The sequence below is a fragment of the Scylla paramamosain genome, chromosome 10, assembly GCF_035594125.1.
Source record: "Scylla paramamosain isolate STU-SP2022 chromosome 10, ASM3559412v1, whole genome shotgun sequence".
In the NCBI taxonomy this organism is placed as follows: domain Eukaryota; kingdom Metazoa; phylum Arthropoda; class Malacostraca; order Decapoda; family Portunidae; genus Scylla; species Scylla paramamosain.
This window is the reverse complement of record NC_087160.1, coordinates 3,264,844-3,291,666: the sequence shown is the minus strand read 5'-3', so window position 1 is coordinate 3,291,666 and position 26,823 is coordinate 3,264,844. Positions and strand designations below refer to the sequence as shown.

At 41.6% G+C, this 26,823-nt stretch overlaps 1 protein-coding gene across 6 annotated transcripts in view; it reads left to right on the top strand.

Moving 5' to 3' along the window:
* The window catches only part of LOC135104111 (homeodomain-interacting protein kinase 3-like), a 33,772-nt gene extending 8,054 nt beyond the window's left edge, over positions 1-25,718 (top strand). Inside the window, exons 2-20 of one of the 6 annotated variants that reach the window (XM_064011092.1) lie at positions 3,401-3,604; positions 6,588-6,873; positions 8,348-8,460; positions 8,705-8,893; positions 9,370-9,543; positions 9,727-9,945; positions 10,192-10,470; positions 10,838-10,957; positions 11,247-11,537; positions 12,039-12,200; positions 12,492-12,713; positions 12,911-13,473; positions 13,649-13,821; positions 14,031-14,207; positions 14,401-14,509; positions 14,854-15,006; positions 15,622-15,821; positions 16,227-16,668; positions 17,563-25,718. In XM_064011092.1, the coding sequence (XP_063867162.1) occupies positions 3,404-3,604; positions 6,588-6,873; positions 8,348-8,460; positions 8,705-8,893; positions 9,370-9,543; positions 9,727-9,945; positions 10,192-10,470; positions 10,838-10,957; positions 11,247-11,537; positions 12,039-12,200; positions 12,492-12,713; positions 12,911-13,473; positions 13,649-13,821; positions 14,031-14,207; positions 14,401-14,509; positions 14,854-15,006; positions 15,622-15,821; positions 16,227-16,668; positions 17,563-17,758 (4,269 nt within the window). In that variant the 5' untranslated portion in view covers positions 3,401-3,403 and the 3' untranslated portion in view covers positions 17,759-25,718. Of the gene's footprint in view, positions 1-3,400; positions 3,605-6,587; positions 6,874-8,347; positions 8,461-8,704; positions 8,894-9,369; positions 9,544-9,726; positions 9,946-10,191; positions 10,471-10,837; positions 10,958-11,246; positions 11,538-12,038; positions 12,201-12,491; positions 12,714-12,910; positions 13,474-13,645; positions 13,822-14,030; positions 14,208-14,400; positions 14,510-14,853; positions 15,007-15,621; positions 15,822-16,226; positions 16,669-17,346; positions 17,434-17,562 lie in introns of those variants that run through there. The other 5 variants (XM_064011089.1, XM_064011093.1, XM_064011090.1 and 2 more) reach the window with 5 other exon arrangements.
* The last annotated feature ends 1,105 nt before the right edge of the window (positions 25,719-26,823 follow it).

Below are 26,823 nucleotides of genomic sequence, written 5' to 3'. Positions count from 1 at the left end.
AAATTAAATGTAGTAGATGCAAAAATAGTGTGATTGACCAACTAAATGTAGTATGATTTATCATCTAAATAAAAGGGATGGCTGAGCAACTAAAAGAATGATTGAGCAACTAAACACAGTATGGTTGATCAACAAAGTAAACATCATGTGGTTCAGCAACTAAATAAACACAGGTAGTGTAGTTGATCAGCACTGAACTAGATCAGCCTGGTCTGGTTGATGTGCCAAGTACCAGATCTGAACACAGCACAACTTGACCCACCAGACCTGCAGCCATTGGAATGATGCATTACTTACATAAGGAAAGATTGATTCCCTGTGGTGAGGAGACTTTTATCTCATGGGCAGCTCTCCATTGCCTTTACTTCATCACCTCTTAGTTCATTATATCATATAAGTAGATAAGACTTATGAATCCGAAAATAAGTATTCAACCAAAAGAGAGACTGCTATCAGATAAATGACTGCAGACTAAGAGAAGTGAGGCATTGAGGTTGTAACATTTCTCATGACATTAGTTATAGCCAACATCTTGCAGGATTGAATAGTGGCATAATTGGCATTGTATGTTTTTGCTTGTATATACTCATCAACCTAAACATTTCAAGTGAATGCAAGTGTGCAGTGGGATTCTCACACACATGAGGACACACTCATCATGTACACCAGTTGTGGCACTCATGCTGCTGGTGGTGTCACACTACAGCACAGCCACACTGCCCCATGGTGCATACTCCCTTCATGAACCCATTAATGATTCACTCATAGTATGCAAGATTATCTTCTTGTCTGTTGGTATTCAAACATTATGATGAAACGTCATGTCATATAATGATTGTAAACCAAAATATTCAAACAAGTCAGTAATTTTGATTGTCAGTTGTTGATAGATGAAGGATTTTTCCAACAAGTGGTGCATTGAAGCTGCAGTGTAATCTTGACTGTCATTACTGAATTCTGATTGACCTGAATACATATCAAGACACCAAGGAAATTGCTTGCCCTTTCCCTCATTACACTTGCACTTCATACTGTATAAGGAATGATGATAAAATAGCTTGTTTTTTTTCTATTTCTTAACATATAAAAGAAAAGAATACTATGTAGATAATGGTCATAAAAGTTCTTTTCTTTTTATCTATCTTTTAGCATATAAAGAAAAGAAAATTAGTATAGATAATGGCAAGTTTTTTCCTTCTATTTCTTTACCTTCTATTTCTTACCATATAAAAAGATGATGATCACTAAAAATGGCTTATTTTATGGATTGGTTGACCTTACAGTATTGCAGTCCTATGTAAGAGAATCTCAATCATATTCACGGGTTAAAAGACACGCATTTGTAGTCAGTGATCAGTACTAATGCAGTGTTGGGACCTGGTTGGTATTAACAAAGTGGCATGTCATTGTGTGGCCAGACAGTTGAGGACCTGTCATTTGCTCACCACTGGCTGCCTCCTTTGTGTGGGGTGTGAAAGCAGTGGTGCTGGTTTGTGAGGCTGTGAGGGAGGAGAGTATGAAGGGATGAAGCACTGATGGAGGGATGCCAGAACAGAATAGTCGAGGGAATGAGTAGACAGTAATAGTGGTTTATGAGTGAGAGAACTTGAGGTAGTCGTATGAAGAATGAGAGGTGATGTGGTGGAGAGCATGAAGAAAATGAGGCTGTGGTGATGGGATACCAGGGCAGAATAGTTGAGGATGTGGGATAGATAAGGACTGCTGATAATAGTTTGTGAGAAATCTTCACATGGTAGTATGAAGAAATGAGAGATGTGATGGAATGAGGTAGTGATGGGATGCCAGAATAGAGTAAAAGGTAGATGAGATGATGGTGGTTTACTAGGAAGGAGTAGGAGTGTAAGGTATTATACAAAATGAGAGATGCAGTGGAGGAGAGGATGTGTGAGGGGTGGCTGGTTGAATGTCAGAACAAGATAGATGATGGGATGAGGCGAGTGAAGGAGAGGTGGAAGTGGTTTATGAGGGAAGTTTTGAGAATGACTGTCAGGATGGATTGGAGGGTGTATGAGGGGAAGACATCTGGTTAGTTCTAGTTTGGTGTTTGATATGAATAGAAATTATTGAGTTTTGGCAGAATTATGCATAGGCAATGGCTGGGATTACAAGGAAGTGTCACTTGGTCTGTTAAGGGTTGCTGCCATGAACCAGGAACAGACTTACAATATGGAGAAATAATGCCATTGAATGAATTGTGCAGTGAAGTGAGAAAAGTGAAAATTAAATTAATACCTTTTACAATTGTTTTGAGAGTTCAGGTGTGCAGAGATATTTGTGCTATTTAGCGGAGGCCTCAGGGAAGGTGTGGTGGGCCTGCGTGGCTTAATAATGTACTAGTTTGGTAAAGACTTAGGGGAATGATGATAAAGTGAGGGACTTTTGGGAGCTATAACACTTCATTTGATCATTCTCCTAGTAAAGAAAATGCCTTACTCATATCAAGCTGTTTGGCTTGACTCAGGAAAGAGGCATTTAGAAAGACAGCAGGTATTGCCTCATGTTTAGCAAGAGAAGCAAGACGAGTAGACAGGAGGGTGTGGAGGTAGATGTATGGCCTGTCTTCCGTGTGACAAGGTGAGAGGTGCACACTGGTCAGTTAGGGCTTAGGCCTGTATTCAGAAATGCTTTGCTCTCTCACCATGACTATTTTCAAAGGCCACAGAGGTGATTAGCAGGGTTCTAAAAATTTTTTCTATTAATAATGTATAAATCTCGTTAGCCTGTCACTAGAAACACTGAAAGACCCATGTAACTTCAACTAGAGCCTTTTGAAAGTAGTGGAGGTGCAGTGCAAAAAAGGCTTCTTACCTGTGACTCTTTGAGGTCCAGCGCTCTCAACAAGGTAGGCTGCAATTGAAGTTTTGTTGATGTTTTATTTTCTCCACTTTTTTTTTAAGACTTTTCCACAGATTAGCTTATGATAACAGTTTGCTCAACATAGGAATGGCCACTTTTATTGATCACTATTCCTGTGATCCTAACTCACTGCTGTTATGAGTGTAGTCATTGCCCTCTGTTGTCTCCCCTCACCACCACCACCACCACCACCACCACTGCTGCCATTGCCATCCCCACTAACCCACCATTGCCACTGGCACCATCCTCACCCCCATGATTGGCACCAATACTGCCATCACATCCTCCTCCTCCTCCTCCTCCTCCTCCTCCTCCTCCTCCTCCTCCTCCTCCTCCTCCTCCTCCTCCTCCTCCTCCTCCTCCTCCTCCATCCTGGTCCAGGTCCTGGTCATCACTGGATAACATTTTGGTGCGTCAAGGAGGCTGGTCTTGTGGAGACCCTGCCACCCCTGACACTGCCAGCTTGGGTGTGTGTTGTTGTGGGCTAACCAGTAATGTGTGTGTGTTTGTTGGTGTGTTACAGGGAATGCATGACATGTTCATCTCTGCGGCGGGAGGTGAGCCCAGTGCAGTCTTGCATGCCCCTGCCACTTCTGGACAGTGCCTGCAGAGGAAGCGAAAATTGGACCAGATTGGCAGTGGTTACAGCGGCACTGCATCCAGTTACACAGTGACTGCTACAGCAGTGCCAGCCCAGACACTTGCTGCCAAACACCTCTCCCACCAGGTGAGGCTCCCCTTCATGGCTGTCTTGGCCAGATGGAAGGAGCTTTGCTAGCCTTTGGTCCCTTGATGCCTCAGGCATTGATAGTGAGTGGCTAGCAGAGGCAAGCATGTCACAGTATGGGGAGTTAGTGATGGGATGTGGGTGAATGAAGGTGGGGAGCTGATGCTGGTTTATGAGCAGGGTTGAAGACATAAACCAGGCAGCATGCATGATGCTAAGTGATCAAGATTGCAGAAAAGGAGATTGTGTGATTTGAATCAAAGAAGCAGGATTGCAGAGTGTGGTAGGTGGGACAGCTGCCTTCAGACAAGACCCTGGATGTTTATCTGCCCTTGCAATGATTGGTATTAGGAGAAACTTTCTTGCTTGTTTGCATGTTTTGTCTTTTATTTTCCTTTTATGCTGACCCATTACAAAAGACACGTCACAATAGAAGACTTAATTGCATGGATAAGAGTTGTCTTTTGTGTGACCCTTCCCCTGACGTTATCCAAACCCAGCAATCTATTGATGTAATGACAGGAAAGCATGATGGCTTACCCAATCATTCTCTCTCTCTCTCTCTCTCTCTCTCTCTCTCTCTCTCTCTCTCTCTCTCTCTCTCTCTCTCTCTCTCTCTCTCTCTCTCTCTCTCTCTCTCTCTCTCTCTCTCTCTCTCTCTCTCTCTCTCTCTCTCTGTAATTTCTAATGGCAGCCATGTTAAGCTTGCATGGGAAGCCTATGCATCTTTGCCTCTCAGCTCTTCAAGGGAGTGTGAAGTAACACATTACCTCCGTCTGTTAGCACCGTTGGACAGCCGGCACTGACCAAAGATTACTCATGAGCGTCTTGATTTGTTCACTATTGCTGGGTTGGTGTTGCTTTGTGTTCTACTGTTGTATATGAGTGTTCATTCACACCATGATGAGTAATGTTGATCCGAAGATTGTTTTGTGGCTGCTGTGAAAGCTGCAGGTTGTGATAGTGCTGTGGACAGACCCATGTATTCCCTGGTCCTGACAGGGCTGCTGAAGGAAGCATGGTTTGAACCTGTGGCTGGTGATGCAGCTGCTGGTGCCATACTGACAGTATTAAGACACTGGTGTTAACATGAGGCATTAATCTCCAGCATTGTGATAAGCCATGACACATATCAGCTGGCCTTGACTTGGTCGTGATTATTGCCTTTGTGGTTTCTGTCACCTAAGTGGGCCAAGTATCTCACGGTCATCACTCGGATTTGAAGTGGTGATGAGTATTCTCAGGATGACACAGATCATTTCATCATGAAATTAAGGCTTCACACCGTGAGTTCTCCGTGAGGAGTCTGTGTGGTAGGACTGTGCTTTGTGTGTGTGTGTGTGTGTGTATGTGTGTGTGTGCCTAGGATATGGCACCAGTCCCTCACAATTTGTCCACACGCTTTGTGTTACCTGTGCTATTTTTTTTTTTTTTTTTTTTTTTTTTTTTTTTAAGTTCCCTTAAATGGGATTATTGGCAGGTGCAGGTGATAATCACTGTAAGTGAATTCATGATTGTTAAACAATTTTACAATTTTTATGCTTAATCATGAGCTGCCAAACAGTGTGCTTAATATCAATCATCTGTCACTCATGCTGCCACTCCAGACACCCTCGTGTGTGCTGCTTGGCAGAATATTGAAGGTACCTCAACATGGCTTGCTCTGTCCACATTTACTAATAATATGTTTTTTCCCTATATACACATGGACAGTGACACTGTCTGGATTTCAACTTGGGAGCCTAGATGAGAAAAGACGTGTCGACAGCCATAACTGCAAGCCTCACTACCAGTGTATTGATTATTTGTGTTGTGAACATAGTTTCCTTCACTGCCTTATGCACAAGCAACATCAACAAAGATTGAACACTCAAGTTCTGTCTCTTTTTTTACTCAAGACAAATTTCTGTGAAATCTCCATGATAGTTATGGATTGATAAACTTGAAACTCATTGTTTACAGTATTTGTTGTTCATACTTTGTATTGGCAACTTGATTAACATTTCATAGTGGCAGTGGCAGTGGTGAACAGCTGCAGTAATGAAGTGAGAAAAAAACACTTGCATTATAAAGGATTTTGTCTCATCATTGTCTAAATATTGCCATCATTTGCATCCATTTGGTGTAGAGTTAAACTGACAGCAATAATGTGGAATAGAACTTAACTCACAAGGGGCCATGTTTTATTGCTTTTGACAGGCTGACCACAGTAAAGAGCAGTGTACGTATATATCTGGTTCTCCCCATTGCAGTAAACCAAATCTATACACACCAAGAGACTGTGAAATGTTTAGTCCTTGAATGGACCAAGTACCACTATTTTCTTGGCTACAGTCCAAGTATTGTGCAACTTACAGACACTGGTCTTGAGAAGTGTAAAGAAAACCTTTTGTCTTGCTGAACTAATGATGTGATTGGTGATGTCAAGATTGGTGTTTATTCTGTGTAAGTGTTTGCATGCACTGCATTTTGTGTTCTGTGTATGTTGACTATTTCAAAGGAATGCTTTGTGGAGCTGTAGTGTAGGGGAGGTTTTTGAGCGTTTCCTGTTTCCTGTGTGTGTGTGTGTGTGTGTGTGTGTGTGTGTGTGTGTGTGTGTGTGTGTGTGTGTGTGTGTGTGTGTGTGTGTGTGTGTGTGTATGTTCATAAGCAAAGAGGAAGCACTATTTAGCTGTGTTGTATATTTTATTTTTATTTTTTCCCTTCATCCATGTGTGTGACTTATTGACTAAGCTGTGCATGATACTTGCTTCTGTTGCTGTGTTTAGGCTGTAGCCTTAGCAAGCATGCAGCTGTTGTGGTATTCAATAAGAAACTCAAACAAGAAGTAAGTAAAGAATGCTGATTGCACCAAAAAAAGTTATCTTTAAGACTTATTTATTCAGTTTTTTCGAAGAGTTGTGTGTGTGGTGTGTGAGTGAGTGAAGGTAACAAGGCCCTGCACATTAGCATGTAGTGAACCATGTGTGTGTGTTTGTTGCAGGCTGGTAGTTTGTACAGTGATGGCGTGACCTTGAGCCAGAGCAAGCCGCAGCAGCAGCAGCAGCAGCCGCAACAGCAGCCGCAGCAGCAGCCGCAGCAGCAACAGCAACCACCCCCACACCAGACTCCACAGGACCACCACCAACACCAACAGCAGCAGCATGGGCAACATCAGCAAACTCACAAGATTAGTAGTAACAGCACCATCTCTTCATCCTCTTCCTCCTCATCGTCATCAGGACACCACCACCATCACCATCACCACCACCACCACCACTCGGCCAGAGGTACGTGCTGCAGATTTCCTCTTACTTCCCCTCTGTGTAGTTGTGGTCACTAGTCTGGCACTCACTACTCACTTGTACTGTTGTTAATGCCATACCTCAGTCATAAGTACTCTGGTCTGCAGAAAATCTACCCATTTTGGATGGTCCTTTTTTGCCCTTTCTTGGCGAGTGGCACCTCAGTGGGTGTTTTAGTTCTTGCCCTAAGCCAGTTCTCCCTTTCATAAAAAAAAAAAAAAAGTTAGGTCTTGTAAGGAGACTATCACCAAATAAGAGGACTTAAGATTGAGAAGCACACAGCACAGTGGGAGTGTGTCAATAACTGGACTTATGACCACGACTGTACAGACTCAGTAGAAACATTGCCTAGTGGATGTGAGTGTTTCAAAGTTCAAAGTTCAGTCATTCCTTATAGATACACAATGGATTAATAAGATGATCTATAACTCTAGCTAAAACAGCTTCTATGAAGTTAGGCATTCTAAGATGTCTCTGCCAGTTTTTCTCACCTCCCCAAGCTGCTAACTCTGTACAAGGGCCTTATTCGTCCATGTATGGAATATGCTTCACATGTCTGGGGGGGTTCCACTCATACTGCTCTTCTAGACAGGGTGGAATCAAAAGCTTTTCGTCTCATCAACTCCTCTCCTCTGACTGACTGTCTTCAACCTCTCTCATCGCTGCAATGTTGTATCTCTAGCTGTCTTCTACCGCTATTTTCATGCTAACTGCTCTTCTGATCTTGCTAACTGCATGCCTCCCCTCCTCCCACAGCCTTGCTGCACAAGAGTTTCTTCTTTCTCTCACCCCTATTCTGTCCACCTCTCTAACACAAAGAGTTAACCAGTATTCTCAATCATTCATCCCTTTCTCTGGTAAACTCTGGAACTCTCTGCCTGCTTCTGTATTTCCACTTCCTATGACTTGAATTCCTTAAAGAGGGAAGTTTCAAGACACTTATCCTTTAATTTTTGACTACTGCTTTGGACCCTTTTGTGGGACTGGCATTTCAGTGGGCTTTTTTTTTTTTTTTTCCCTTGGCCAGTGTTCCTCCTATATGAAAAAAATAAATAAATGTTTTAAGTATACAAAGTTTACTTTTTTCACTTAGTTCTTAGTGTAATAGATGCATATTGAAATTTCACATGATTCAGACTATTGTTGAAGGTGAAGGTATTTAAAATATGGTGCAGTTTAGAAAGAATCCAGGATGAACATGTTTGTTTTCTTTGGTACAAATCAGGAAAAAAGTAAATATTTCCCTCCATCAAGCTGGAAAGATGCTTATGGGCTGCAGTCAACATTATTTATTGGGAGTGTGTAGTGTGTGGCCAGATGTGGTGGTAGAGGCAAACCATTGGGAGTGCAGTGAGTGAACCCATGCTGAGTGGTGGCTGTCATTCCCTGTGTGTGTGATTTTTGTAGCATGCAGTTTGCTAGTATGCTAAGTGTACCTTTGCATGTGTGTGTCTTGCAGTGGCAGGTTCGGCTATCAATTACCAGCATCAGCAACACCACCACCAACCTGTACAACAGCAGCGAGCATCAACCATCAAGCTCTTAGACCCATATCAGAAGTGCTCCACAAAGGTAACCACACTCTCTTCACAGAGTGAATTGAAAGTCAACATGAAGTATTTTATGGTGTTCTCAAAGTGAAGTGAAAATCAACATGAAGTATTTTATGATGGTTGGATTTGCACTGAATCTTTGAGTCAGTGTTCATCCTTATTAATGTATATAGTATTAGTTTTTAAATTGTGCTCTTATATCACATATGTTTGCCTTTGTAAGCCTTTGTAAGACTAACTGGTCTTTATTTTCCCCATTGTAGCGCAAGTGCTTTGACCACAATGGTCACAGTGGTAGTAACTCAGGTGTAGAGAGCGGGAAGGTGGGGGCCCCAGGTGGTGCCCCAGCCACAACTGCCAAGACGGTGGCCCACGGTAAGGTGGCCCTGGGTGGCGGCCAAAACAATGCCACCAAGGGCGGAAACTCTTCAGCTGCAGATGGAGACTACCAGGTGAGGCTTTGGTTCAGTTATTGTTGTTATTGCTACCTCATTGGAAAGCTTGAGTGATGATATTACTCCCTGGTTAGGTGAACTCAGGATGAATATATAAGCTGTGGCAGTGTAGTATAATGGCAAGCCTCCAGCTGGCATCTGTGAAGTATAAGTTGTCAGTGAAACAATACAAATGAGGAAGTAGATAAAAAAAGCTTTTGTAACCTTCCTATCATATTTTTGTGTGGGAAATGAGTTGAGTGTTGAGATGTTTGGGAATGTTTAGAAATAGATATCATTTGATTTAGCAGAGCAGATGAAGCAGTGATAATCCTGTCTCATTCTCATCAGTGGTTGGCATTTTTTGTGAGAGGCATCAGTGGACTATTGTATTTGAGGGATGTGATTTATTTTAGCCCATTTGAATTGTGTTAAGGAAATGGTGTTTGTGTGGAAATCCATGGTAATTTACTAATTGGTTTGTCACTTTCCAGCTGGTGCAGCATGAGACCCTGTTCTCACTCACAGCACAATACGAGGTGCTGGAGTTCCTGGGGCGCGGCACGTTTGGTCAGGTGGTCAAGTGCTGGAAGAAGGGCACCAGTGACATTGTGGCCATCAAGATCCTCAAGAACCACCCCTCATATGCAAGGCAGGGACAGATTGAGGTGAGGTGCACTTTGATAGGATCAGCTGTCTTTCCTATGGTAAACATTGTAGAATATTTTAGGAACCTCAAGGTGAATGAAAACTTTTTTTTAGTAAGTCAATGATAAATGAACAGAGTTAATTACTAGTGGACATTTTCATGAGGAATAATACTGATTTTTTCTGATGACATTAATCTTCAGGTTGGAATCCTTACAAGACTCAGCCAAGAAAATGCAGATGATTACAACTTTGTGCGAGCCTTTGAGTGTTTCCAACACAAAAACCACACCTGCCTGGTGTTTGAGATGCTGGAACAAAACCTCTACGACTTCCTCAAACAGAACAAATTTTCTCCACTGCCCCTCAAGTTCATACGACCCATACTTCAGCAGGTCTTGACAGCTCTTCTTAAACTCAAGGTACAGATTGTACTTCTTGTGGTGATTATTTACATTGTCTGAAGTGTTTTTATGTAAATAGATTAGTGAAAGTAGTTTAAAAAAAAAAATGGGGCAGCAAAATATTATTGACTGCAGTGTACTGAGTGCCAGTGTTTTGTTTATTTTCCAAAGTCTCCTATTCTTCTTTCTCTGCTACCATATTTCTTGGACTTAAATTATGGCAGAAGGTAGAAAACTGACTCAAATGAATCTTTGATCCAACAGCAACTTGGCCTCATTCATGCTGACCTCAAACCAGAGAACATCATGCTGGTAGATCCTGTAAGACAGCCATATCGTGTCAAGGTCATTGACTTTGGCAGTGCCTCACATGTCAGCAAGGCTGTGTGCAACACCTACCTACAGTCTCGCTACTACCGAGCTCCAGAGATCGTCCTTGGGCTTCCGTTTTCTGAAGCTATCGACATGTGGTCACTTGGCTGTGTTATTGCTGAACTCTTCTTGGGATGGCCACTTTACCCTGGGTCTTCTGAGTATGATCAGGTGGGTGTCAAAGCACCACAGACATCTTTGTTTATGGAAACACTTTATCCATGCAGTACATAAACTTGTCTCTTATTAGACATGTTTTTAAGTTAGAGAATTTTGTCCATAAGAACATTTAATTTTTCTGTTCCTTGTCTGTATCTCTTATGGAGCATTCATCAAGATCAGCCATAATTACAAGTTTGAATGTTCCCTTCCTCTTATGGACTTGTGTTATGTGTGACCTTTCTCACTGACATATAAAGGAAACTGCACCCATAATGTGTTTAGTTCAGCTATGTAATTGAAATTTATTATACTTCAGTTGACTAATCAGGTAAATAAAACTATCATCAACTGACCACAATTTTGTGTCTGTGTTCAGATTCGTTACATCAGCCAAACACAAGGGATCCCTGCTGAGCACATGCTGAACAACGCCACAAAAACAACCAAGTTTTTCTACCGTGATAATGAATCCACCTATCCATTTTGGCGACTCAAGGTAACTGACAGTTTCTGGAATGTTTTCTGTGTAAATTCACTTGTGGTTTCCCTACAGTAGGAAAATGTTTTAACCTTTCAGTGTTCTATACATTCTATTTCTCTCTCTCTCTCTCTCTCTCTCTCTCTCTCTCTCTCTCTCTCTCTCTCTCTCTCTCTCTCTCTCTCTCTCTCTCTCTCTCTCTCTCTCTCTCTCTCTCTCTCTCTCTCCAACTGATCCACTGAACTGGAGAGAAGATATATCACCTTACATATACATTCTATGACATAAGACGTTGTTATCCTTGCAGACTCCTGAAGAACATGAGGGAGAGACAGGCATCAAGAGCAAAGAGGCCCGCAAGTACATATTCAACTGCCTAGATGACATGGGCCAGGTCAATGTGCCTACAGAGCTTGAAGGTGGAGAGCTTCTGGCAGAGAAAGCTGACCGCAGGGAGTTCATTGACCTGCTGAAGCGAATGTTGACCATGGACCAGGAGAGACGCATCAGCCCTGGCGAGGCACTACAGCACAGCTTTGTCACCCTCCAGCACCTCTTGGACTACCCTCACTGCTCCAATGTCAAGGCTTCCATGCAGGTGGGTGTATTGTGGCAAGCTGGTAAACTCTGGAACCCCCTGCCTGCTTCTATATTTTCTCTTACTTATGACTTGAACTCTTTCAAGGAGGTTTCAAGACCCTTCTCGAATTGTAGATAATCCTTTTGGGTCTTTCCTTTAGAGACCAGCACCCCAATGGGCCCCTTTTTCTTCTCCTTTTCTTCTTACCAAAATTGGCCCACTAGATACTCAGATTAGTTGCCGGAGCTTCAGCGTTCAAGCAAGCTCGGCATCTCACCCATTTAAAGTTTGAGAATAGGTTGAGGATGTTTTGTCTCCAAGACTTCTAATCATTTGCTTTATTGGATGAAACTCCTCCATTTCTGCAAGCCCTCTTACAAGAAAATACTTATCATGCATAGTATAAGGACAGTGGGCTGTGTTTAAAATATGCCTCTGAACTTTGTGGTTCCATCTTGTTTAGTAGTTCCAAGTGGTGCTGTCAAAAGCAGTGTAAGTATTGACAGATGTGTTTCTCAGCAGATGATGGAGGTGTGTCGCCGGCCGGCCCCACCCTACGCCACTGCTGCTGTCTCCCAGGCCCAGGCTCTTCCTCCCTCACTCATGCCCAACTATGTCCACACCACTAATGGTTCTGTCACTCTAACCTTCAACAACCAGATTACCAACCAGGTAGGAAAGGTGAAGAATTTTCGGCTTTCATCAGTGTTGTCATCTTGAACTTCACTTGCTTGATTTTAATATCACTTTTATGTACACACACTCATTCAAATGTTCTCGCAGTAGCAAGGTATATGAAAGTAACCTCATTAAAGAAGGAAGATATAAAGAACAATATGTGAAGGGTGAATGAATGCTTATGAAGTAGAAAAATGTGTTTTAGAAGGAGATACAGAGGAGCATGAGAGGAACAGAAAACCACATATGATATGTCTGTACAGGAAAGTAATAGTTGCTGGTGGTGTCTTTCAGTATGGGCTGTATCAAAGCAGCCGCAGCGGCCGTGGGTACAGTGGCAGCAGCCGGGGAGAAGCGGCGGCAGCGGCTGCAGCAGCTGCAAGTTTCCAACCACAGTTGGTGTCTTCTATCTTGTGTCCTCCTCCATACCAGGGCTTGGCATCTCCTGGAAAGCATGTGACAGTTGTTACCCAACAGCCTCAGCTACAACTGCAACCTTCACTGCTGCCTCAGCAGGTGGGTCTGTGTCTTCTATGTCTTCAGGTGGATTGGTATTATTTGAGGCCGTTGATAGCTCTGGCTCTTTCTTCACTTACAACTAAGTGTGTTATGGTTCAGATAGGATGGTGTCTTCACTGAAGTATTCATTACATCTAAGGAACATTGCAAGAGCATGCATTTGTCAGGGTAACCAAGAGTGTTGTGGTGTGCAGGTTGGAGGTGGCAGTCAGTACGTGCCAGTGTCCATGGTGGAGCAGCCGGGCAGAGGTATGCTGCTCACCACTGGCACAGCGGTGGGCGGCGGGTGGGGCCGCGGGGGCCAGATGGCTCTGGTGCCGGGAGGCTGGCAGCAACTTCCTCAGCCACCAACTTCTCTGCAGCAGCCAGCCAGCTTGCTTCCCGATGCCACAGATGCATGGCGCCGCACCTTTCTGGTGGACTCCTCCGTGGTGCAGGGTGACGCTCCACCCGCCATGTTTCCCGTCGACCTCCATCCAGAACTGTACGAGGCTTATCCTTCAAGCACGTGGGCTGGAAGCAAGCGTCCTAGCAAGACCTCCCTGATGGGCCACTCTAGTGCTCATGCGGCCCACACCCTCCATGTCAGCGGGAGGCCTGCACAGCCCCCGGCGCATGACAAGAAAGACTTGAGTCAGCAACTGTCACCAGTCAAGAAGAGGGTGAAGGAGGGCACGCCACCTGGAGCACCATCACACTGGAGTAACAGTGCCACTGCTCCACAGATCAACCACAGCAACTACCACACCAGTCACAAGTAAGCCCACACTTGACTTCCCATAAATAATTTTTATGTGCACTACAAATGTGAATAAAGATTTAATTTTTTATATATTTTCTGATGTTTGTATCCCTTGTCATAAATTCATATTGAACACTTGAAAGAATAGAATTACAAACAGTTTTTTAACTTGGTATTTTTCCCCCAGCAGTCATCATTCAGCACACCATACGGGGCACCATCAGGGTCACATTCATCACCAGAGTCACCACTCCAGTCATCACGCACCTCACTCCTCCAGCCATCACCCACTGTCCCACAGCAACCATCAAGGTCACAACAGCAGCAGCAGCAGCAATAGTGGTAGTCACAGCTCTCATACAGGTGGGTTCATTCACACAAAGTGCACTCTTGTCAAGATAAGTCCATTCATTCAGTTAGCTTACTCTGATGCAAATGAGGCATGTTTACTAGACGGTGTGCAAGAAAAATTTGAATTTTCATGCTGTGAACTTGTTGAATTATATTTTTTGACTCATAAATTTATCTAGCTGACCTGAATATTTTCTGAATTTCTTTTGTTATGTTCCAAGCAGTTGGGCATCCCACTCAGCCCAACCAGCAGACACACAGCAGTCAGCAGCACTCCAGTAGCAGTTATAGCAGCAGCATGACGAGCAACGGTCGCCAACAGACCATAACCATCCGAGACACTCCATCACCTGCTGTGTCGGTCATTACCATCAGCGATAGCGACGATGAAGCCGGGGGTGAGATTATTTACTCTTAAGGTTTAAAATCCTCATTTTCATCATTATTTTTCTAAATTGTAAAGTTTTATCAAAGCTTATTCTTCTTTGAAGCAGTCTGCCTGTAAATTACAAAATTTCAAGTTCTGTTGAAACCAGGAAGTATGTAATTGTATAGATGGTCTCAAACGAGTATTTTCCCTGTCCTGCACAGGGAAGTGTTGCAAAGATCGCCACTGCTCAACGTGTGTAAATAACAACCACAACAAGATCTCAAGTTCACACCAGCAGTCACAGGCATCGCATGATGACAAATACTCCAGGTAGGGAGGGATGCTCAGGCTGTGTGTATGCATGTCTATCTGCCAGAGGATAGATTTAAGACTGCTTCCTCAAACACACACTCCTTTTGCTCATATTTGTACATATGATTGGAATTTTTCTATGCTCTCTCTCTCTCTCTCTCTCTCTCTCTCTCTCTCTCTCTCTCTCTCTCTCTCTCTCTCTCTCTCTCTCTCTCTCTCTCTCTCTCTCTCTCTCTCTCTCTCTCTCTCTCTCTCTCTCTCTCTCTCTCTCTCTCTCTCTCTCTCTCTCTCTCTCTCTCTCTCTCTCTCTCTCTCTCTCTCTCTCTGATGAGAATGGTAATGGCAGTCCTTTCCCTGTGCAGTTTGTCCCACAACTACTCGTCCGTTGGTGCGTCTCAAAGCCAGAAGAAGCGGCTCCTGGCCAAGGCTCAGAGTGAGTGTGTGCTGCATGTGGCCAAGCCAGAAGCTCGGGATTACTCCACACAACAGGCCAGGGACACCAACTACACCACTAGGTTGGTCCAGGATTTCACTCATATTTCACACAGCACTGTCATTTTACATTTATCAAGTACCTGTCAGTATTTCTGATTGCTGCATCAGCTCTTTTTCCCCTTGAAATTTGGTAGTGGTTATGAAAAATCAGTAAAATTAGAATATGATTTAATCTTGTTTGGTTCATTAATGATAGATCAAAGTGTATGATGCACCTAGGGAGTGATAAGATTACTGTGACCACCAGGAATTGTGTACAGGTTTTGCTTCATAATGTAAGTGGCTTTTTACATCAATGTTTTCTAAAATTGAGAGGAAGGAATTATAAAACCTGTTAAAAGCCTAAGATTATTGAAGCTTTTGAAAAGTGAAACTAGATATATGGAAGGCACCAGTCATGTTTCTTATTTCTTTTAGGGAAATGTATTGTGTTTTGAAGTATGGATTTGTGGAAAGCACCAGTTATATTTATTTTTTTCTTTTGGAGAAATGTAGTGTGTTTTCACATACAGATATTATACATGTTTGTTTCTTCAATTCATGGATGTTTTAATAAGCTAAACAGCATTATTATTATAGTATCAAGGTGAGACCCATGATGCACTAATACCTGTTCACTGAACTCACCTCCACAGAGAGCACCTGGCACCCCCAGCTGCCCATGTCCGAGACTCCCTTCTGCAGCCGCCTCCTGCCCACCACGACAACCTTCCACCACCTGCAGCCCACACCCGTGACCCTGCTCGCACCCACTCTCACACTCACTCCCACTCCTACACCCAGCCACCACAGGCCCACAAAGACTACACAGTGCCATCAGGAGTCCACCCGCCTGGTAAGCCTCACCATCCTGTGCTGTGCTGCTGTCCCCACCTCTCATACCTTGCATTCTGTGTAGAACTACAGCACAGCCACACTGGAGAGTGGAAAGAGGGAGGAGCAAAGGACAAAGATTGAAGGGGCTTTGGGGGAGCCTGCAAGAGTGGTCTCTGTCCATGCTAGCAATTATTTTAATGTTGAAAAGTATTATAATATTATTTGTTTTGTGTGGCAATGAAACTGTTATCTCTAAATTATGGTGTAGGATAGGGAAAATGCACATATGGAAACTCAATGATGGTACTATTTTCTTTCATGTTTCACAGTGCCACATAACTTAATATTACTTAACATATTTGAGAAAAATTATCTAGAAATTTGCTTGGAATACACAAAATAAATTGTGTGCATAATGTTTCAGGGCACAAGGACTACTCCCAACCGCCAGTAGCCCACAGTAACCGTGACCAGCGCGTGGTGGTGGGGAGCGTCAAGGGCTGGAGCAGCAGCAGTGGTCGGGGAAGCAGTGTGGTGGTGGCTGGGCAGGGCAGCAGTGGTAGCAGCAGCAGTAGCAGCCTCAGCTATGCTCACACCCTTGGTAGGGCACATGTGCCAGGCAGCCATCACTCACCTTCATCCCAGGCTCACGGACTGTCACCAGTGTCACAGTTGGCAGTGAGTGGCTCCCTGGCAGGCATTGTGCCCACTCAGGCTGATGTGTACAGGGAATATCGACGAGCTGCTCCTCCTCAGGCGGCTGCTGCTGCAGCAGCTGCTACACAGGTGTATGTGGCCACCACCCAGCCCACTTACCTGCCCTCCTCCTTGCCAGCCACACATACTGTTAACCCTTTCACACCAGGGTAAGTTGAGTGTGTTTCATTTACATTTAATGGAGGCATATTGCAGATGCTTGTTTTTAAGACTAAAGTAATAGCAAGGAATATCCCTCCCTGAAGAAACAATTGGAAATGAGTCTTTTGTGGATATGACGGAGAGGCCAAAAGTGTCTGAGTTGGAGATACGCGTGTAGACCATGAATGGTGTGGAAGACTGAAGAAATGCAGTTTGGTGTTGAGAAAGGCAGAATTAGTGATTAACAGGAATGTTTTGTCCTGTTTTAGTCGTCCCCAAACACAACTAAATTTTTATTTCGTCAGATTTCAGAACTTGAAAAATGTTTGCTTTAATTGACGTTGCAGTGTCAATAATAGATCACTTTTGTTTTCCTGGATGCTCTTTTGCCACCCAGGACACAGATCTATGTTTCAGGGTCATTAAAATGTTAAGACCAATTCCTGTGAATTGTGGATGCCCTGTGTGCTCTCAGATGTAATTACTACAAATTAATATAGTGAGGGAAGTCTTTGCATGCATGTATTCTTTACTCACTCATTGCTTGTATTCTTATTGGTGCATCATGTGATAAAATGCCATACTTTTAATACTATTAATTTTCCCAGACACCCATAACACTGCCTACTGCATTTTTTTTTTTTTTTTTTTTTTTTCCTCTCTCTCTCTCTCTTTTTTATGTAAAGCTTCTAGAACATCACCTTGAAGATAGATCACTAAGAGAAAGAAGGGAAGAGGAATTGTGGTGGTGTTCAAATGAACATTGCACAAAACATCCACAGTCATCTAGTGGTGCCTCAGACTGACGGGTAATACATGGCCTAGTGTGTACCTGTGTGTGTCATAGAATACTTGAAGCTCTTCTTCAAAAAGTGGCTACATGGCTTGGTTTTGTCTTGCAGAGGGGCTTTGCCACCACCAGCCCACCACAGCAGTGGTCGTGCAGTACTGGCCGGCCCACCGGCCCATCCTCTCCCAGCCCACATGCAGCCCACCGCTGTGTTTCCCACACACCCTCAAGTAGCCCCTCCATATAATGCTTACACTGCACTTTCTCCTGCCAAGAGCCAATACCAAAGCATTTGGTTCTCAGAATAGTTGCCCTCAGTACTGGGACTCGCCTGCAACATCATATTAGGCCTTTTTTATCCAGAATGAGTTGAAAATTATTCTGATATAATTTTATTGTTTTATTTATTTATTTTTTATTCAGTTATTGTTTTAGGCCTTGTAAAGGGTTGAAGACATAGAGAAAGGCAGGGTTGTCATGATGGAGGGGCTGGTGTGTGGGTTTGGCGTTTGCATCTTCCCCATCTGCCCTTCTACCGTACTACTTTACCGTGTGGATCAGTAGCATCAGCACCTGGAACAAGGCACTGCTGGGCTACCAAGACTTGAATTCAGAAAAGCAACAGGATAATTGATAATGATGTACAAGAAACAGGACTGATTATTTTGGTGCCAAGTGTTTGGGGTTCTCAGCAACAGATTAGTGTTTACAGAGTTCAAGTAAGAATCTGAAGTGTCAAATATATCATGTAGGTGTGGCACTCCATGATATAATTAGTCCCCTGTGATTATTGATTGGGGGGCCAACAGTTTTGGGTTGAGTGTTAACTTGACACAATCGCAGCATCAGTATAGGCCCCAGATTTGTGTGTAGAACTAGTGCATGTACAAGTGTGCGCTTGTTTCCTGGTGATGACACCCTCAGAGAGCATTATAACCGTGCGTCAGCCGTCCCGAGGGCGGGAGTACCGTCAGCATATTGTTGACGAGTGAAGACTGTAGTTAGTTATTATTTTTTTATTATGATTCCTAAATGTAATTATTATTTTTATGTGAGCCATGGTTCATGAGGTGACTGGAGCATCAGCAAAGAAGGATGGATATGGCGTGAGCACTGGCTTCTTTGGATTACTTGTGTTACATTGGAGGAGTTTGTTTGACGCGTACAGTTTTAAACTTTTACGTTAGCCAAAGAAGTTATCGTTTGTTTTGTGTTGGACTTGATAACCTTTATCAAGGGTGAGTTTTTTTGTTGAAAATAAGTGATGGATGAGCAAACATTGAAATTCAGCCAACTCTCCGGTAGGCTAACGAATATCAAGAAACCATCTTTTCTGTCATCCGGGCTTGACAATTGTGAATTTTTACAGATGTATATTTATTTTGTGTTTTACCATTCATAAACTAAAGTTTAAATTATTTTTAAGGGAAAAGGGCTTGACAACGGTCTGTAGTAGACTTAATGTGTAGCACGAGTAGTATTGTGTTTATAGCCAACGAGGCCGAGGGACTTTGCACCGTGGACTTCCCTCCGGCTCGGGTTGTCCTGCTGTCAGCGGGGCAGCAGGACAGAGCACAGGGAGGCGGCCCATCCTGGTGCAATGCTCACCGGCTGCACCACGTCTGGTGTTTGTCCACAGGTTTGTTTGATCTCTATTAACATATACGCTTTCTTGAACTTCTTCCCTACGTGTAAAGGTGTTATTTATGTCTGGAGTGTGATATACCTTCTCTTTATACTTGATGAAGAATCCTCTGCATGGTTTTTGTGCTGGTTTCTTGACCAAGGTCTAGCATGACCAAGAAGAGCAAGTAGCACTCACGGGCTGACTGCCCACCCCACCACAACCCACCACCTCTCACTCAACATCTCTCTCCATTGCTTAAAATCTTGACGTATCTATGAGCATACCAGTAAGGGCCTAAGTATTACTTACTATTATTTGTATTGGTTTTAGTTATGTAGGGTATATATATTTTATTTTTAAGGTTAACATCTATTGTAAGAAACCTGTTATAATTTAGAAAGCTCATATTTAAAAAAAATTATATATGGATAAAGCTCCATAGCATAATAATAAATTAGTGTTAACAGTGCACTGGAGCAGATGGTGGTAACTAACAAGCAATGTGGGGGGGGGTGGCTGTTCCTGATAAGCCCCAGGCCTTCAGCACTTAACAGTAGCAATTCTATCTTCTGCTGGGGGTGACAGTGCCCCTGGGGGACTCTGCAGCAGGAGAGACAGGCCAACACCCTATGCCTAGGGTGACAGTTCCCATGGTCCCCTGAAGGTTTTGACAAGCTCAAGTTTAGTCATTGTGGCTCTGAGGGTCTGGCACACACTTCCAGTGCCTCAAATTTTCTAGTACATAAAACTTCATCCAGATTAGAGTATGATGTAAGTTTGTGTCCAGAACTCTTGGTGATTTGTTGTAGACATTAGCTATCTGCAGGTCTGCAACTGTTCTGTTCATCATGTTGGATAATTCTAAAAGGGAATAATGGTAGAGTAGAGAAGTGATGATTGTTAATTTCTCTATGATTAAAGATAAAACGTTAATGACAATTTGCAGCATACATAAATGACAGAACTTGCATTTGGGGGATTCACCTATTTTGTCCCAATATGCTCATTGCCTTGTCCAATGTATTAGTTAGATGTAAGACTTACAAACCTGTTGTACAGGAAGCTAAGTGTGAATTTCTCTTTACATTATCATTTTTGTTAAAATTTTCTTTGATATTAATTTCCTGGATACCATTTCATGTGTGGGGAAGGGCTAGTTGTACATATATATAAGAAAAATTATCAAAGTAATTTAAGTGGATTTAATGCCTTTATTTATGATTACAAAAGTTTAGTCTTGCTGAAAATGATGCCAGTCCCTCTCAGCACAATGACAGCAGCCGTCAGCTTGTTGTAAAACTGACCGGCTGATCATCGGGAAATTGTACACATCTCGTCAATTTGGTCCAGTAGAGGTTATTAGTAGTTCTGGTGCTCCTTAATGGCACCTCCATAACAGCCCTAAACATGTGATGTTTGTATTTAGAGTGCCTAAGCTCTAGTATTTTAGTATTTGTGACACACAGACAACCTCGGTTTTTGGGCATCCTTCTCTTCTAGTTTGTCCTCTGTGAGACAGGTTTTTGTTGACATTGTGAGAGATATATATATATACAAGTTAATGTACAGTACTGCATATTACTGTAGTTTTGAGGAAATTCAATCACAAACTACTCCAGATTAGTAAACAGATGAGGCAGCTGGTGACGTTTAGTAACTGTTGCTGCTGAACCCACTGACTGAGGGTGTCTGTTGGTCACGCTATATGAAGTAATGTGACATTGTTGCCCAATGTTAGTTTTACCCTCACAAAACACTTATAAAGAGTTCATTGTGGTACACGGACGTAGTACACGGATGTAGTACCAGGACGTAGTACACAAAGATTGTAAGTGTACGTATCTATATTTTTCTTGAGACTGTAAATATAATTATGAATGTAATATTTTGGGTCAGTTAGGGTATGTAAAGACTTTGTAAGATAATTGTCATGTGTGTTTCATGATTATAGGGGACACAAGTATCCTATATGCTAAATGTTTCTGAACATTCTTTGTTAGTATTTGGTAGTAAAGAATCATGTTTCATTGTCATGCTTAAAAGAACACTTAAATTTCTTCCCAGTCTTCATATTAGAATTCCTGGATTGTGGTAGTTAGAGACCATTAACTTTTTACAACTTAAGAATTTCTCTTTTTCCAATGACTTTGCTAAATGTTTTAAGGCGTTAAGGCTGTCTTTGGCTACCTTTGTGCTTGGCAACTACAACAAATTTCACTTTCTTCTACTGTTTCTACAAGTTCCACTACTGCTGTAAGTCTGAGTATCACTTGAAGGTAGTGCTAATGAAAAAAAAAATCAAAGTTGTATTTTCCAGCACGGTTGTGGTGGCCAAGAACCGGACAACCACACTTGCTGCCGTCACTGACAGCAACCAGGTTAAATTTTTCCACGTGCTCTCCGCTATGTGATTTAAATGCCTATTGTCCATCATGCAACTGTAGTTCAAGTGAAACACTGGATTGTGTTTTATTTTTGGTATAGTTAAGGTCTATGACCATAGAGTGGTATACATTACTTTTCAGTGGGCATCCTGGGAAGGAGTCATAGTCTGCTGTCCCTTTCCTCAAGTCATCCACTGGTGTACCTCAGCTTATCCTTTTGTATCTACACTTGTAAGGTTAGCCAAAATTTCAGAGTAAGCTAGATAGATTTGAGGGATAAAGGGCCAGCTTGTTCCTAGGGCACACTCAGTTGCTCACTGAATGCAGGTATTAGTTCCTTAGTTTGCTAGGGTGTCAAACCATTTACAGTATAGTGGAATAGTTTTTGAAGGATTCTTTGATTGACATTAATTTTAACCCTGTGTTAATTGACAAACACTTTGCTCTGCTGGTTATTGAGTGCATATTTCACATTTAAGTTTAAAATATTGATTATTAGGTTTTTTCTCCCTGATAGAATTATGATTTTTCACGATATGATTTTTTTTTTTTTTTTTTTATATATAGTTAGAAGCATACACACTTAAAGTTTATAGTATATAAATTTTGTTTGGGTACTAGATTCATAACCACAGCCATATATAACAATAGCAAGGTAGCTGTGCTTGTTGACATGGCCTGTGTCCATGAATTCTGTCTTGAGTTTTGGGTGTGTTGGTTTAGCATTATTCTACCACAAATTCATTGCACTTTGTAGCTCAATTAATATGTTTGCTTTAGGTTGCATAAAATATTCTATTAATTTTAGGGTAGCTAGGTATGTGTCTACCCCTTACTATCTGTAATGTGATATATTGCAGTGTTAAGGGTAAACAGGTTTTTCATCTTGAAGGAATGGAGTGTACCCTTCATTTTTTCACCTCCCATTCATATATAATCCATAAGGAGAGGGTCTGTTTTCTAGGAAGTTAACACAAATTACACATACTACATTGCACATTCAGAAGTAAAGGAATTTTTATACAAAACTACAAATACTCCCAAAAATTTACACCTTTATTACTGAATTGAAAAAAAAGAATGTATTGCATAAATTTTATATATGTAGAAACCTAGTGATGTACTTAAGTGCATACATTACCACCATGCCCCCATTCTTGCCAGTTTTGTTTCCCTTTTATAATGGCTGCTAGCTGAACTTTATTTATTTATTTTATATTTTTTTTTACATTGGGAAGAAGTGAAAACAGGCCCTCTTGATCACGTCACTCACAACATGGAAGTGCAACAGCAGTTCTGTAGGTGTTATGTGGCTACAGATTATAATTTTATGTATGTCGGAGTCCTGTAGTGGTTGTTTCATCTTCTCTTACTCACCCATTCACTAGGATGGGCTTGGTAGGGGATGGAAGATGGCTGCTTTGGGAAACCATAGAGATTGCCATCTGTTTATAAAGGAAGAAAAATAGCTTTTATTATCCAAGAGGTACATGTTCCCTCACAAACTGTTGAGGAATAAAAAACCAAAGATTAACTTTCATTTGTTTTTTCATGAATCTTTCAGATTTTGTCCTTGTTTTCATTTTTGGGGTACAAAGATTTTCTAGACAAGATGGTAGTACATATCAATTTTTAACTCCTCAAGCTTAGAACTATGTTATTGCAGTCATAGTGTAATAAAGGCACATAATATACTAGTACCAAAGAGGAATTGAAACTTTGGTCAACAAGTTTGTATATTTGATTAGCAGATCTAAAGTTCAGTGCTTTCAGTTGCAATTTATTTCACCTTTTGTGTTTTATTTGTTTTTGTAACTTAAGTCCCCGGATGATCGGAGTAAAGAGTGACGGCAAAACACAACCTGCACAGACTTTCCATGCCGGGTTGTGTGCTAATAGTAGTCACCTGCTAGACACACGCCACCACAGAAACTGATGTAAGTGAAGTACATGTATTCATGCGTGTGTTAGGAATACTCAGGAATGAGTGATGCATCATTTCAAGCACAATTTTTACAATTAGTGTCAAAAATTAAATTACTTGTTTTGAGAAAGACTTTGCTAAGTCAACATGAATGTGACACTAAACAGATGTAACACAATTTAGAATATTGCTACATCTTAGAGACTACTTAGTAATGTTGCGGCGCCTCTTGCCTTTGTCTTGTAAGGTAAATATCTCACTTTGAACTTCAGTTTGCCAAGTTCATGATAATCTTCCTTGCTAGCTGTCAACAGATTTGGTTGTGGATTGTAACTCAAAATACATCTGTAAAATGCAATTATAAGACTCAAGAATTTCATTTATGTAGTGATAGGCAACAACTGTAATGATATATTGTGTGACTGTGGATTTGAAATGGTTTCCTCAGTTTGCTTGGAGTGTTGCTTGTGTTTCATCAGTCTGAGACTGTTACAAACAAGTTTGACATATGTGTAATTTGTAGACACATACACGCACACACCTCTGTTCCAGACTTTAAAGTGTAATGTTATTTGACTGTGGGGATTGGTGCAATTTGCATGATAGATGTGCTATGGACAGATATACATCCTTTCTGTGACAAAGTTTTCTTGTGCTCCTTCAGTACAGCATGATTCTAGGCACATAAGATAAACAACACCAGAAGAGCAAAAATCACGCATCAACAGACGCTTCATCAAGGTTTCAATGTTGTCTCTGCATCAGTCACGTAGAAGTCATTTCCATTATTTGTTAAGGTATCAACTTAGTTCACACACACTTTCTTGAGAAAACAGCCATTATCAGCTTACATAGTTCACACACACTTTCTTGAGAAAAAAGCCATTATCAGCATGCATCTTCCAATAGCCTTGTGTCACTTCATCAGTATTACTTTGCTCTCTGTGCAGGGTGAGATGCTTTGTGTTGGCAACAACTTTTATGTATGCCTTGCTACACACACACACACACAAACACACACAATGTACATACACATGCATATTCAGTTATATTCATGATGTGGAATGTCGCAGTCACATGAAAAGATGATGCACTTGATTAATTCACTTATCCACTTCCTGTTGTTTTGGAGTCGCCTTGAATTGTCTGGAATTAGGAGGGTAATTGTGTTTGTGTGTGTGTATTGAGTGATAGGAAACATGTAGTGTAGCTCAGTAAAGCCAGACAAAGTGTGAAGAAGTTGTTCATGTTCATAAATCTAATTGTTCTATAACTATAAAAGTACCACTAAGCATAAAACTAACCTATTCAAATCTGAAAATGTTTACCTTAGACATTTTTCCATAGGTTAGGAGACAATACTTCATGTTAGCATTACCTAGCAGTCTTGCAGTTTCTTTGTGTTTTTACATATCATGCGAGCCTGTGCTTGTTTTTTACTGCAGCATTTGTACTACTGTGGTTCATGTCATTCAAACTAAAATCTTGAAAACAACTGAACACCTGTGGGCCAGAATCCATGCCCAGCCTGGGAACACACTGCTGCAGTGGAGGATGGCCCGGCAGGTTGCTCACTGTGTCATTCGGCCGTCTTGTCTTGCTCATGGTTTTGGTTGAATTAGGTGTGGCCTTAATGAACTTGTATATTACAATAGTTGAATTATTGAATTCTTAATGGTTTTTCTTTTTGCTTGCTGGAAGGAAAGTAATTGAGGTCTGCGGTGAGGATTTTTGCTTTACTTTTGAATAGCTTTATGTTTTGTGTGTGAATGTGTGTGTGTGTGTGTGTGTGCATCATATATGAAACTGAGTGATATAAAATTTCGTATTGCTTTATTCAGTTTCTTGGTGGGAGGTGTGTCAGTGTGAGGGCACCTGTACCTGCTTGCTAGGGAGGCCAGTCACCAAACACATCAGCTCAAATGTTATACTATTAAACAGGAGGGGAAGGAAAGGGCCACTTGCTTAGTACTCAGTATGTGTACACAACTAACTGAAGCACAGTGTGTAGTTTATGTATTATACAGATAGGTTACAAGTATTCCTAATAGGGAATGACTATCAAGAGATACACTTCATCCATCCCCATCAGCATGGAGATATTTTGAGTACTGCCCTTCCCCTTTCACTGCAGGTTTCTGCCATAAAACCATCACCATCACACAAAACCATGTGAGTCAAGGCCCTCCTTTCCGTCCCCTCCCGCTCCCCTTCCACTATTCATGATTGAACATAAAAAAAAAAAAAGAAAGAAAAAAAGAATATTGCCGCCATGACTGCACTCACTATGGTCATGGCACCTCTTTGTCATAATAAATTTGTATATGTGATGATAACTTGCTTTTTAAATTGATACCATTAGTATTATTAGTCTGTCTGTAGGATGTGAGCATGTAGGGCAATAGAGATGTTGACATGATCACATTTTTCTATGTAGACGTTTTCTTGCAAAGGAAATTTATATATTCAAAAGTGGTTCTGAAATTAACCATACATTTTATATAGAAACAATTCTTTTTATTGGAATTAGTACTACCAATGTTAAAATTTAATAAGTACAAATGCTTCGTCCAAACTTTTTTGGATGCCTTATAATTGCAATCTCCAAAAGTTTCCAAACATTAGTTTTTAAAAAGAACCAGTTCATTGAACATGCTTATTGCACACTGCGTCTAATGAAACTTGTGAAAACTGTTTACATGTACAAAAGAGTACATTGTACTAATGATGGGCTGTTGCTATCAGAGTAAAGGTTGGTGTCAGCTACTTCCCATAGTCATTTCAGTCTTTCTTACTTTGTCCTGTCCCAAGGGTAACATTACGTATAGGGATTCTGTTCTGTATTATGCTTGGTGAGCTAGCTTGCACTAGAAATCTATGGCTGTTGGACATTGCACTGGGTGAGTGGGGACTTGTATTAATAATAAGTTCACTATGAATGTGGTTGTGTGGAGCCTTTCAATATTGGCAAGATATGAGTCTTGTTGCAAGGGATTTGAAGATGTTATGGATCTTGCAATGGTCCTTTTTGACTAAATGCATGAAAGTCTGGACTCCCTATGGTGTTCTAAGTATAAAAGAAATTAATAATCCCTAGTTTAGAACAAGATAAATAAAGACCATATACCACCTACAAGGGTGGAAGAAGAGTATTGCCTCCCTTGCTGGATGCCTGTCATGAGTAAGGTGTGTAGTACACAGTTGTGAGCCTAGCTCCCTTTTGGGATAAATCTGTCTTGCCAAGCTTTCAAATACCTAGATAGTTTAGGGCAGTTAATAAAAGATACTGACAGTGTGCATGTTGGAAAGTTAGAAATTTTAGCATGGTCATAGTTGGAGATGATTAGTAGCAAGCAGGAATTTCAGTAGCTGTGTGGTATTGGAGTTAAGTGTTTCAGGCTGGGCAGAGAATTAGTACAGAATGCAAGGTAAGGAATT